General features: G+C 37.2%; 1 protein-coding gene across 4 annotated transcripts in view; it reads left to right on the forward strand.

The window, feature by feature from the left end:
• si:ch211-127i16.2 (probable flavin-containing monoamine oxidase A) overlaps positions 1-13902 on the forward strand; it is a 98908-nt gene that overhangs the window by 46432 nt on the left and 38574 nt on the right. For all 4 annotated transcript variants that reach the window (XM_051934826.1, XM_051934832.1, XM_051934840.1 and 1 more), the window contains 3 exons: positions 7292-7381; positions 7915-7999; positions 12475-12575. In XM_051934826.1, coding sequence (XP_051790786.1) covers positions 7292-7381; positions 7915-7999; positions 12475-12575 — 276 coding nt within the window. The remainder of the gene's footprint in view (positions 1-7291; positions 7382-7914; positions 8000-12474; positions 12576-13902) is intronic.

The raw sequence follows: 13902 nt of genomic DNA on the forward strand, positions 1-13902 counted from the left end.
GAAGTAGTGTGTTAAAGAGGTTATGAAAAAAAAAGGAAACATTTTAAAAATAACGTAACATGATTGTCAATTTAATTGTGTTGTCATTGTTATAAGTGTTGCTGTCTTTTATATATATATATATATATATATATTATATATATAATATACACACACACATAAACATTTATATACATATACATATATATACATATCTACATATACACATATCTACATATATATACACACATACATAAACACACACATAAGACTTATTGACTGAAACGGGCTTTCACGAAAACAGTTAGGGCTTTGCTACAGGATACACCCTCCACAAGTTAACCAAGTAAAAATAAAATATATATTTCTGTTTTATTTAAACCTTTTAAGTTCATATGCATAGCCCCATTTGGCTGTTTAATTTTTTTTTTCTTTCTTCAGTAATATTTAATCTCCTTAAAGAAAAAGAACATATCCATTTTACTTTTTTTGTATCTGTGTAGTAATATTTTAGTGTAAAAGAATAACCAGTATTTAAACCTTTTATGTTACTTTATACATTTATTTTACACAATGTTGAAAAATTAATAAGAAAGCTACATATTTTGGCAGCTGCTGCTTTCATTTTCAATGAAATGAAAAAAGCTCTCCAAGAGAAAACGTCAATGAAGAAGAAACAGTTTGCACTATCTAAAAAGGAGAAACCCTCATTTATAAAAGTTTGCTGCAGATGACTTAACTGAAAATAAATGAATAGTTCCTATGTGTATAATACATATTTATCTATTTGACTTATGCCTTTATTCCACCAACTTACAACATCTGAAATACAATTTGTTACATTACTTTTGTTTTTTGCAGCACAGGCAGGTGAAGTGACTTCCTCAGGGTCACACAGTGGTGTCAGTACCAGGATTTGAACTGACAAGCTCCGGGTTTGCTGAAATATTACTGAAGAAAGAAAAAAAAACGAAAATGGGCAAATAGGGCTATGCATACAAATGTCCATCCATCTATTATCCAACCTGCCATATCCTAAATACAGGAGCCAATAAGTAGATATGTATATATATATAGTATATATATATATATATATATATATATATATATGTGAATGTATGTATGTATATATCTATGTCTATATATATATATATATGTAGATATGTAAATTTGTATATGTATATATATGTTTATGTGGATGTGTATATACATATGTATATGTAGATATGTATATATATATGTTTATGTATATATATGTTTATGTGTGTGTGTGTGCATATTATATATATAAAAGACAGCAACACTCATAACAATGACAACACAATTACATTGACAATCATGTTACGTTATTTTTAAAATGTTTCCTTTTTTTTTCATAACCTCTTTAACACATTACTTCTCCGCTGCGAAGCGCGGGTATTTTGCTAGTACTTTATAAATATAACCAGGGGGCTCCGCCCCCTGCTCGCTTCGCTCGCCAACCCCTGGTGTTGGGAAATTACAAAGAGCGCGATGTATGAATGAGATATAGCATAGTGTGAAGGTGTAGATGACGCATATAGGAAGCAAACAATAAAGTGTTTGGCACAGTGTAAAGGTTTATTGGAAAATTTCTTTGTACACAACATTAGTAGTAAAGATGGTGTCCTGTCCTTGAATGAGTATTCCTTGGCATGGAGCATTTATGACCTTAACTTTAACGTCAGATGAACGTCGAACTCGTGAGAAGGCCACATAAAGTTGTCCATGTCCAAAAACGGGCTCAGAGAGGTAGATGCCAACCTTGTCCATGGTTTGTCCTTGTGATTTGTTGATGGTCATGGCAAAGGCAGGTTTAATGGGGAACTGTCGTCGTTTAAGTGTAAAAGGTAATTCCAGGTCAGAACTTGTAAGGTCAATTCTAGGAATTAGAACAGTATTGTTAGCATGTGATCCTGTAAGAACTGTTGTTTGAATAACATTGTGTGACATGGTGTTGACGACTAAACGTGTACTATTGTATAAACCCTGTGTAGTGTTAAGGTTTCCTAATAGCATGATTATTGTTCCGTTTTTAAGGCTAAGATTGTGTTGTGGAAATCCGTCTGGGTTAATAGTGTTCAAATATTCTAAGGGGAAATTAAGAAGGTCATTGTCGTCATCAGAGTCAAGTTTGTCAGAGCTTAGAAAGAGCCGTGCCTCTCCAGGAAGTAATGAAATGACCTGGTTATTAATGTGATCAACCTTAATATTTTTTGGACATAATATAGTCCGTTGTGTTAAAAGGGGTATTTGGTCTAATGAGATTGCTGTTCCAAATATCTCCGTAAGTAAGTCGTCGCAGATAAAGGGTTGAGGAATTGTAATAATATCTGGGCGAAGTACATCTGTATTGGTGAGTGTACCATCTCCCAGTTGTAATAACCAATTGTTATATTTGGGATGTGGACATCGCACGGTTTGTACCAAGTGTATCATTTGAAAGCAATGCCAATTGTCCGCGTAACATTTTTTGTTCCGCGGTTTTAGAAGCGCGTTGTAGGTGCCGACGTGAATTTTTTTTTTTGATGCGGGTGCGTGTTTGTGGTCCAGTTACTCGAGCCGTCTAGTTTTGTACCCGTGATCATGAATTGATGACTTGTTTGATCTTTATCGTTAGGAATATGGATAAGTAATAAGGAGGATCGCACTCACCGTTAATATGCGGACTGTTCGTTTCTTTGTATTATCACCAATCAGGTCTCGCGCCTGTATATGTATTGTAGTTCGCTCTGTTGTTGTTTATGTATGACGTCATCGCGTATTTTAAGGTGGACTGAACAATAGCTGAGCGCATGGCATGTGGAGCAATAGCTAAGCACTGTCTAAAATCTCCTCCTAATAAAAGTACCTTTCCTCCAAAGGGAATATTATTATTCATCAACGCAATGCCAATTGTCCGCGTATTTTAAGGTGGACTGAACAATAGCTGAGCGAATTGCATGTGGAGCAATAGTTAAGCAGTGTCTAAAATCTCCTCCTAATAAAAGTACCTTTCCTCCAAAGGGAATATTATTATTCATCAACGTTTGTAGAAGTTTATCAATGGTGTTGAGTAAGGGACTGGATGCCATTGTACATTCATCTATAATTAATAGTGTGGCAAGACGGATGTCACGTGCATTGTTACTGTTCATTTTCATAGTGGATACCGATGTTTCTGTGATTGGGACCGGTATTTTGAATAAGGAGTGACATGTGTTTTTGGAGCGAGACATTTTTTCTTCCGCGGTTTCAGAAGCGCGTTGTAGGTGCCGACGTGATTTGTGCATATTTGTGTTCTTGATTTGTTTCAGGGTGCACTGTTCCAATGCGATGTAATATTTGTCCACATACGCGAAAGCAGCATGGGCCATTGCCTTTTGGTGGCCTGATATTTACTCCGGTAGATGCAAAAGCAAATGAACTATTGTAGGATCTAATGCAGTTCATAAAGTTTTTACTTTCAGCTACTTCGTTAGTTAGAAGCTTCTGTAGATATGCAGGATATGAATGTAAAGGAGGCAATGTAATTTGACCCTTTTGACAACAACGTGTAAATTCATTACTTGTATTGCCAGTTGTTTCTTTAGGGAAGTTAAGTGAATGACAATGATTGCAAATGACATTCATTAATCCCAATGAATTTTCATGAATAGTGGATTTATTATTGAACGCATTGTCAGCTAACTGGCGCAATCGTTTAGCAGGTGTCTTTCGTTGATGTCCTTGATGTGTATCTTTTGCTTGTGCCGTTTGAGAGGCGCGTAGTTGTATGTGCAGGATTTGGGACGTGCTATTGTGGAGCTGTAATCGATTTGCCTGTGTTGTGTGAGAAGCCCGTTGCAGTTTACGGCGTTCATTGTTTGTATTGAGCCTTGCCCGTTTTTGTATGTCGGTTAGTCGAGCTTTCTCTTTTTGGAGCCTTGCCTGCTTGTTTTCCGGCATTTCAGATGCGCGTTGTAGACGTCTGCGTTTATTTATTTTGTCCCTTCGCTGCCGTTTTTGTATCTGTGAGACTCGAGGTGTTTCGTTTTGAACACTTGCCTGTTTTAATGCAGCACTTTGAGACGCGCGCTGCATGCGTCTACGTTCATTGTGTCTGTCCATCTGCGCTCGTTTCTGTAACTGTGTAATTTGAGCTTTGCGTTTTTGGAGCCGAGACATTTTTTCTTCCGGGGTTTCAGAAGCGCGCTGTAGGCGCGGACGTGTATTGTTTTTTTTCATGCGGGTTCGTGTGTTTGGTCCCGTCACTCGAGCCGTATCGTTTTGTACCCGTGATCGTGAATTCATGACTTGTTTGTTCTTCAGCGTTAGAAATATGGATAAGTAATAAGGAGGATCGCACTCACTGTTAATATGGAGCCTTTTCTGTGGTTGAACGGTTAATAGTGCATCAGTGTAATGAGATCGACCTATGCTGCATAATTTGAACGTGTTCAGATGACGTATGTTTAATACGGACGGTTCGTTCAGTAATGGGGCTTTGTGTCTCATTTCTTATTTATGTTAGTGTGGTCGTGGGTCTGAATCCTCCTTTTTGTGTATGTTTCGTGTGCTATGTCCGTAGTCTGTCCCGTTTTGTGTCCAATGGGTTTGTGTGGCGCTCGCGTCTGACTTCTTTTTTTTTGTGTGCTAGGGGCGCGTTGCCTCGGTTTTTTTTATCTCTGTTAGTGGAGGGGGTGTTTGTGTGTGGTGGGTCTGAATCCTCTTTTTTGTGTTCGTATCGTTTCGTGTGCTATGTGGCGCTTGCGTCTGACTCCTTTCTTTTTGGTGTTCTAGGGGCGCGTCGCCTCATTTCTTATTTCAGTTACTGGAGGGGGGCTTTGTGTGTCGTGGGTCTCAATCCTCTTCTTTGTGTGTGTTCCATTTTGTGTGTCATGGGCTTCGTGCGGCGCTGTGTGCGGCACCGGCGTGTGACTCATTTTTTGTGTGTGCTATGGGCGCGGCGCCTCATTTCTTATTTTACGTTGCTTTCCATCCGGTTTCCGTTGCTTTGGGGGGGGGGGGTTTGTGGGGGCGCCTGCGCAGTACGTCTTTTGCGTCCACGGCCCATGGCCGGATGTCCCTGCGTCCATCCAGTTTCCATTCTCGTTTAGTAATATGGATATATACTGCTCTTGTCAGTATCTATCTTATAGGGATGGGAATCGAAAACTGGTTCTTGTTGAGAACCGGTTCCCACTGTTTCAATTCCTTGGAATTGTTTGCCATTTTTGCAAACGATTCCCCTATCGATTCCAGTCGCCTCGAATGACGTCACCACGTTGCGTAGCGTCATTTACCCAGCAGGAAACATGGTGCCTAAGCGGCACAAATGCTCAAAAGTTTGGTTATACTTTACGAGAAAGGATGACAACATGGCAACTTGCAAAGTAGATATTTCATCAAATATGAGGAAACACTACGAATATGCAAAAGCATTTGCTCACAAAACACGCGATAACCTTAAATGAATGTCGTGTTTTTGATCCGCTCCAGACTAGTGAATCTCAACCCAGCAGCAGCGGTAACGTTTGCACGTCCTCTCCCGTTAATACGGCAGGTAACTAATCAACTAACATTGCATATTATGTTAGCGCGATTTGCCTTATTGCAAAACCTGCTATTACTGTGCATTGCATTTAGATGACCATGACGAGAGAGACAGACAGAGTCTGGCTGTCTCAGATGCTGGCAGTTCTCGCTGCAGTCTACCGGTAGCTTCTCCTTTCACAGAGGCGGGGAAAAGTAAAATGACACAGGCCAGGATAGACGAATGTCACAGAGCAGTGACTAAGTTTGTGGTAAAAGGCTTGCACCCATTTGCCACAGTAGATGCCCCCGATTTTCGGTAAGTGAATGTGTTTAATTGTAGGCTAAGTCAGGGAATGTCAAAGTTGCATGTTCTCCTCTTACCAGATGTTTCATCCGTTTCCATTTCTGAGCTGAAACATGTGTTGAAGGCAGCCGTCACTGCAGATGGATGGACAAGTTTTAGTCAAGATCATTACCTCACAGTAACGCTGCATTATGTCAGGCCAAACTCAAGAAAAAGTCCTCAAAACCAAACCAGTGTACCAGGCACAGACAGGGACAGCTGTAGCAGAGGAGATTGATGAGATCTTGGAGGAGTATGGTATCAAAGACAAGGTTGTGGCAGCCACTGTTGATAATGCGGCCAACATGGATGTAGCTGTCAAAATAGTTGATGGTTGCAGAATTGCACAGTGCACAGTTCCATTGCACTTGAGTTGATTGTATTTGTTGCTGGCTGATGTAGTTTTATTTTTGAGTGCTCATATATACTTTTAAAAAGGAGAGTGTAAATGTTACTGGACATTCTTGTGTAATTGCCACAGAATAATTTATGTTATACTTTGTTATTGCTACAGAAGAATATTTATTTTATTATTATTTTACATTTACAAATTTTTTTCTGGGGACCCCATGGCACCCCATTCAGGAGCCGTAGGCTGTGGATCTCTTAAGATCTCACTGTTGGGTTTGTAAGGTCATGCTACTCCTAAATTTCTATCTTGTTCAAAGATAAGATATAAAACAAAGTTCTAAGCTAATCGACCTGTGTGTTCTCCTTTTTTAAAAATAAGAATCGATGGGAGAATCGATAAAGAATTGAATTGTTAAACAGAATTGAAAATGGAATCGGAATCGTGAAAATCTTATCAATTCCCATCCCTACTATCTTATTGTAATCTCTGTGTAATCGTTTGTAATGCTTATGTCTATTTCTTTGTCTATGTGTATATCTATTTTTACCTACAGTATAGTTGCCTGTAAAGGCAAAGATGTAAACTAAATTTCGATGTACAGAAGTATAATGACAATAATGCGCTCTCCCTCTCTATATTGATGTTGGCACCCACTCTGTAAAAGTGCATAACAAGTTGTGATGACAATCTTAAAACTAACATAACTTACAATAGACTGTGTAATGTCAAAATGTCAGGCTTTCATAATATTTGTTAATATTAAGATGGTGTACTCTCTTTTTCTGAATTTCAGCCACATTGTAAACCTTCTGCTTGACTTATTTTTGACAAAATAGTCTCCCAAAATCCTAAGTGGGGCAATGCATGTCAAATACTGTACATCCTGAATAATTACTAAAAAAGTGCAGATTCCCCAAGGAAAACACCAGTGTTATTAAGCTTCTTTTTAATATATATACTCACACAATATTTAAGCAGTACAGAAGACTGTTTAATTTCATTTAGTTTTTAGTTTATATAGCAATAAATTAGGAAGAACAGTGAGCTGTATACATCAGTTAAAGCAACATTTACATGAAGAAGAATGTCTCACTGTTTTGCAGGGTGGTGCCCAGCAACTATCTGAACGACTTGCTGATTCAATTGGAAGAGAGAAGATCCTGTTAAATTCAGCAGTATCTGCAATTCATCAGGTTGGTGACCATTTCTGAAAATTGAAGATCAGGCATAATCAAGACCGACAAATGTGGGCAATGATAAGATATAACAACTTTAATTTAGGTATCTTTTAATGCAATTATACTCTGACTTATGGTGCAGCTGGCAAACAAAATTGCAAAAAATGAAAATGAAAGTAGCTATTTTGAAAAATTAGGGTTTAGAGTGACAAAAATAAATGGGTTGCATAAGGAATCCATATAAATGAATTTATACTGTAAATTAATTCCAAATGTTCAGATGATTAACATTACTTTATAGCAATTTTATGCTTTTTAAATGACAGTGGACATTTATTATAAAAACTTACAGTGTACATGTTCTGTAAAATCGACAGATTACTGTATATTTTATGAGTCATTCTGGACAAACAAAATTTTAGAGTCATTTTCCAAGAGGGGCAAAGCAGAGCAAAAAAAAACAGCATCTCAGTCTGTATGTACAGATAAATGTATAATCATTGCATAAAAATGAATGTATTCTTTTATCTTGTGTAACTTCTTATTAGGATTTAGACAAAGTTGAAGTGAGAACGAAAAGTAAATATTTTTTGTGCAAGAAAGTTATTGTATCCTGCCCACCTCATCTGGCAGGTAAGACCATGTTTTATTTTATAAATATTCTAGTGCTTTATCCATGTGTTATTATTTCAATCCTTTTTCTAAAGTTGTCTTAGTATCATAATGTTTACCTACAGAAAAAATAACATAAGTCAATCTAAACTGAATACTTACCTTATATAGTATACTAGTTTTAATGTAATATTCTTTAAAGAAATAACTAAGTGTATGTTTGTGTTTGTGTAGTTATACTTACCACTAGGGGACACTCAGAAAGCCATTGCTCTAAACCCGACATATAGTCATTTTTATTGCAATATTTAGATAATAGTGTGAGTAGCCCTCATATTACTCATTCATTTAACAGGCAAAGTTGGCTCCCACTAAGATTAATGGAGCAGCCTCTCAGGCCAGACTCCGATATCCTTCAATGAAGTATGAAACGGAAATTACCCTGCTGTGAAATTCCATTACATTGTTCTACCAGAAGGGAAGATTGTCACCTTCTTCCCAACCTTGAGATGAGTGTGAATCCCTGCTTATACTATCTATCTATCTATCTATCTATCTATCTATCTATCTATCTATCTATCTATCTATCTATCTATCTATCTATCTATCTATCTATCTATCTAGAGGAAACAAAACAGCGTCAAAGGTTTGGGGCACCACCAAAACTGGCCAAACTTCCAGTCATATGGGTTCTAGGAAGGAAGGGCCAAAGAAGGAGAAAGAGAGAAGACATTAGAACACAGCATCAATCCCTGGTTTTGTAGGTAATTGCTATCACCAGAGCCCTTAAGGTGTCACCCCTACACATGCGTATGACTCTGTCTGTCTATCCACAAATTATCCATTCATCTGTTTTTTCAATCATACCTCCATTAAAAACCTTTCTAACTGGATCAGTTGTGGGCATTTGACTATGCTGACATCTATTGCACCTGGAAAGCACTTGCTAAACCTTCTTCTTTGAACTTCACTGAACTTTGCTCCTTTCACTGCATTAGAATGTCCCACTCATTAGAGTATCCTTAATGACAAATATCAACAAATAAAAACACACTTGTTGGCTAGTTTTATTTTTTCTAAATTTTCACCAAATTTTAGTCAAACCTATCAAGTGCATTTCTGAGATTTTTGGGGTATTTATATATAAAATATTTAAATATATATTTATTTTACCGTCTAAATATTGATATATCAAACTGTCCTTTCTTAGGATAAAATACCTGCTGCCATAGATATACCTTCCTGTCAAATTTCAGCCTTTCAGTTAAACAGGAAGTAGTGTTTTTGCTGATGAGTAAGTGAGTCAGTCAGTCAGTCATTCAGTCAACTTTGCATTATATATGTATTATGGATGTGAGGTTTTAGTAATGTATAAGACACACATGGAAGGATTAGCTAGTGGTAGCTTTTAGCTTGCTGTTAGGCAGATAAACAGCATGTGAGTGTGAATCAGGTACTCTACCTTATCAGTGTTGCTTCAAAAGAAACTCCAGGGGTCTCATGTATGTTGTCTTGCGTAGAAATCATACTAAAACATGGCATTCAGACAAAACTAAAAATGTGCATAAGCACAAAAAAATTCAGATGCATAAAACTGCATAAACAAAGTTCTAAGCAGTTTCCCTTTATAAATCCCAATAAACATAAATTTTAACACACATGCATGAGCCTAAGCCCCACAGAGACTCATTCCAGAATTTCACCTATTTGAATATGCAAATCAATATAAATAGCCCCTTCCGTTCAGTGTTTTTTTAAAAGACAATGGCAAAAACACATATAAAAAAATAGAGTTTCAGTGAATGCGAAATGGAAGCTTGGTTTTGTGAAGGCGAGGAAAAACTTAATATTTGGTGGCTTAAGCAGTGGTAAAAGCTAAAAAGAGAAATTGATGGAGTGGCACAGCATGGCAAAGGCACTCAAAATTCAAATTCAGAATGTCACACAATGCCAGAAATAAAAAAGAATTGGTCAGCCATCAATGTTGTCGTGAAAAGACAAGTCACAGCCACCATCTGAGTGTGGAGGAGGTGGCAGAATTCTGAGACTCACACCATTTGAGCAGTGAGCTGCAGCAATTTTTGGTAAGACCACTTATATATTTCGCCACAGCATTAATGAGATGCATTTTCGCATCACATATAATTTTCACATTAACAGATTGGAAATGCTTTCTGTTTACATAAGCAAATTCATACTCTGTAGACGCCTTTACAGCAATGTGCATGTAGTCAATCGCTCCCATTACATTTAGAAAACCGAACATTGCTGCGAATTGTACTTTGGTGTTAGCCTGTTCAACCACAGTGTAAGGGAATCTTGTATATCTGGATGATAAGTGGATAATATCACCCCATACAGCCAGTACATGTTGAAAAGCTCCTGTGTCTAAAAACTCGAGGGCAGACAGAACTTGCAAAGAAACAGGTACAGCACAATTCCTCAAAGTCTGCCTTTGTAAAGCCAGACCCAGTGCAGCACACAGCTCTAAGAGGATAGGTCTTGGAAATTGGAATCTAAATTGACTTAGAAGCCAGCTATCATGGGACAAGAAATCAGCATGGTCTCTAAATACATGCTCTCTTCTAATTCTTCAGTTTACAATGTCTTCTAACAACGCTAAAACAGCCATGACAGTTGGAATAGTTTGGCCATTCCATGTACCATTATATTGTTACAGATTGATTACAATTAAGTGCATTAAATTTATAAATGATATGCAATTCATTTTGGTATATTTGATAAAGCCCGCTTTTACAAAACTGAGCAGAAACGTGCATACGCATGGTCTGCGATTTCCATGAAAATCTGTGTAGCATGACACTAAGTTTAGTTTTATACATCTCGATGTGGGCGTGGATGTACACAGCAATCTTGTGCATACACACCATTTGTACTTGAGGCTCCAGGTGTTAAAAAAAACAGCTCTTAGGGATAGAGACAAAAGTGCTGGTAATTATCAAATTTATGTAATGTTACAATCTTTGAAGTGTCTTTTATTTTTATGCTTTTGTTTTAATGTATACTTTTCATCTTCAGTTAGTGTTACTGGTATACAGCAAACCATAACACAAGATGCACATCACAAGAAGATCTCCCCAACTCTTACAGATTTGAGTAAAGAAATGCATGTGTTAAAGGAAATACATGACTAAGGGTGAAAGTGATATCTCTCAGACTACAAACCCTGAAATTATGACTCCACAATACCATTCACAATAAGATGTTAGCATACACAAGAATTTCTTACCTGCTTTTACTTTTTTTAATATTGTTTGCTTTGTGAAAAAATGTAATCTTTCATTTCACTTTTTATCTTATTCTGAATGAAGGCCTCAACTGCAATAGGCTAAGCTAGACATACCAAGACCCTTTACCCCCATTCCTGGACATTTCTCAGGTAACCCCAGGCTGTCTGAGGCATGTTATCCCTCTAGTATGTTTTCAGTGAGGCCCACATCAGAGGGCTTTGCCATAATCCTTAACTTTAAGCACAAACCTCCAAAATTCATTCCTCTGAGCCCATATATGCAGATTTTGTTACCTAGTGTACTTGTACTGTACATTACTGATATCCTAAGCCTGTGATAGTAGCAACCTTGAGCAGGATCTCATATTACCCCCTTCTTCTTGCAGTCTTATTTGTGTGTTCACTACCAGTAGCTTATAACTATAGATGAGAAGAGGATGTAGACTGATCGATTAATTGGTATCCTTTCCAAAGAGCTAACTTTGGCTTCACTAACTGGCTTGTAAAACTTACACCACTGCACTTATGTGATCTATCCCACAAATATTTACTCTCACACAAGACTTAGAGGCACTTGTGAAAAGATCCGTGTTTATTTTTTTCTTCTTGAGACAAATGTAATTGCATGTCCAGCAATAGTTTGTCTAACCTGTTTGGCCAGATCACAGTTGTGGGAATCCAGTACCTGTCCAGATAGTCCTAGACATAAGGTATTAAGGAACCATGGAAGGAGTTCCACTCATGAAGACTTCCACACTTACTTTTTTAGACTCTTCCATTAATGAATTAGAATTTTTTAGACTCTTCCATTAATGTGCCTTTCTTTACGATATAGAATGTGCAATATGTAATTTCTTCACAAGGGTAAATGAAGACCTCAGCTCTTCCAGCGTTCAATAACGATAGTGTAAAACACAATAAATATGTTAAAGGAAATAAATGGTTTACAGTAAATAAAAAAGAAAAGAAAAAATATACTTTAGAGTCACTGTTCATGTAACAAAGAGTTTTTTGACAGTTTACATTTTATATATTTTACACCATAATACACAGTTTTAACAACAGTAGTAATATTGGTACAAACAGTAATTCTTAGTTGCATGTCCTACCAACATGCAATACATCACCACTCTCCAGCACTACGATAAACATGAATATGTTGGTGGTAATGGCAATATATAAGGCAAGTATCATTTGTCATTATTGTGATATTGTCAAATTTGTATTTGTTTGGTTTGTTTTTCAGCTAAGATCCAGTATCAACCTAGTCTGGGAACTGAAAGACTTTACCTGATGAGTAAAACACGCGTGGGTCACATGATCAAGTTTATTGTCACATACAAAACTGTAAGCACTATACTTTTTTGGGTAAGGGGCTTGTTGTGTACTTGTGATCTCCTCTGCTCAGAGTGTCTTTAGAGATCATTATAAAACATGTTTTTATATCATATGATGTTACAAGGCATACACTTAACAATAATTTTCACCCAGATGTGTAACATTGATCATGTCTTGGTAGTATCGCCAATCATTGAATAGGGAGAGGAAATTCATAAACTGGTGAAAAGATTTTTTTCTACACAGATATGTTTTTTACATATACCTAATTAATGCAATTAAAGTTGTGGTTAATCAAGTAATTAATAAAAAAATTATAGGTTGGTTTCAGGATTCATGTTGGCATAGTTTTTACTTTACTTTTCCTCAACAGACCCAGTATCTTTTAAAAGAGACTGCCTTCATTATATCAAAATACTAGCCGTCCTGCGCAGCTTTGCCCGCATAGAAGTGAAACAGGAGAGCAAGGAGGGCCCTGCCTGGCTCCCTACTCCTGACATCATGCTTCCCCCTCCATTCGGCCTGCAGCCTCTGTCTCAGATTAGTGCAAATATATCGCTCCGCCAAGTGAACTATGATTCTTAACGCAATGAGAGAAGTCGCAAAATCAAATTTTCAAGGAATGTTCAAGCAGATTTCAGAAAAAAAAGGCCCCGCCCCCCTACCCTCAGCTCGCTTGCATCTCTCTCAGATTCGTGCAAATAAATCAGTACCGCAAGCAAACTATGATACTTAGTGTGATGAGAGAGGTTGTAAAATCAATCGGTATGTTCAAGCAAATTATAGGAAAAAAGCCGATCTAAATCCGTCAAGTAGTTCTCTCATGACATACATACAGACAGACACTTTGGATTTTGTATATATAGAGATTTAGCACCAAATTGTACCACAGGCTTAACTCGCCAATGCAAGGTGATGTTTTGTCCCCATGATGATACTTGGTGTCTGTGACCACAGCAATACACACACTTGAGAGCTGTATTGCTCTCAGGTTAGCTCCAGTCATTCCTATATCTTAAGATCTAAACGTTTAGAACCCAGAATCAATATGCATATCTGCTGATACTATAGTTTCAGTTTCCTCCCACCATCACTGATAATTAAGGTTTTCCTGCTTACAGGATAAAGCTAATTTTAGCTATTTTGTAATTCTGTGCACTAGGATGATTTTTATATGAAGAAAGCAACCAGAACAAGTTAAAATGAAAGACTGCTTATTATATCAAGTCTGATGTGCTTTTTCTTTAAAACAATTTCACACTTGATGCATCCAACTGAAAGTTATGTGTTTATAGTTCACTATAAGCAGATATTTTGGAGCGATTCTGCAAGAACC

The sequence above is a fragment of the Erpetoichthys calabaricus genome, chromosome 1 (assembly GCF_900747795.2).
Source record: "Erpetoichthys calabaricus chromosome 1, fErpCal1.3, whole genome shotgun sequence".
Taxonomy (NCBI): Eukaryota; Metazoa; Chordata; class Cladistia; order Polypteriformes; family Polypteridae; genus Erpetoichthys; species Erpetoichthys calabaricus.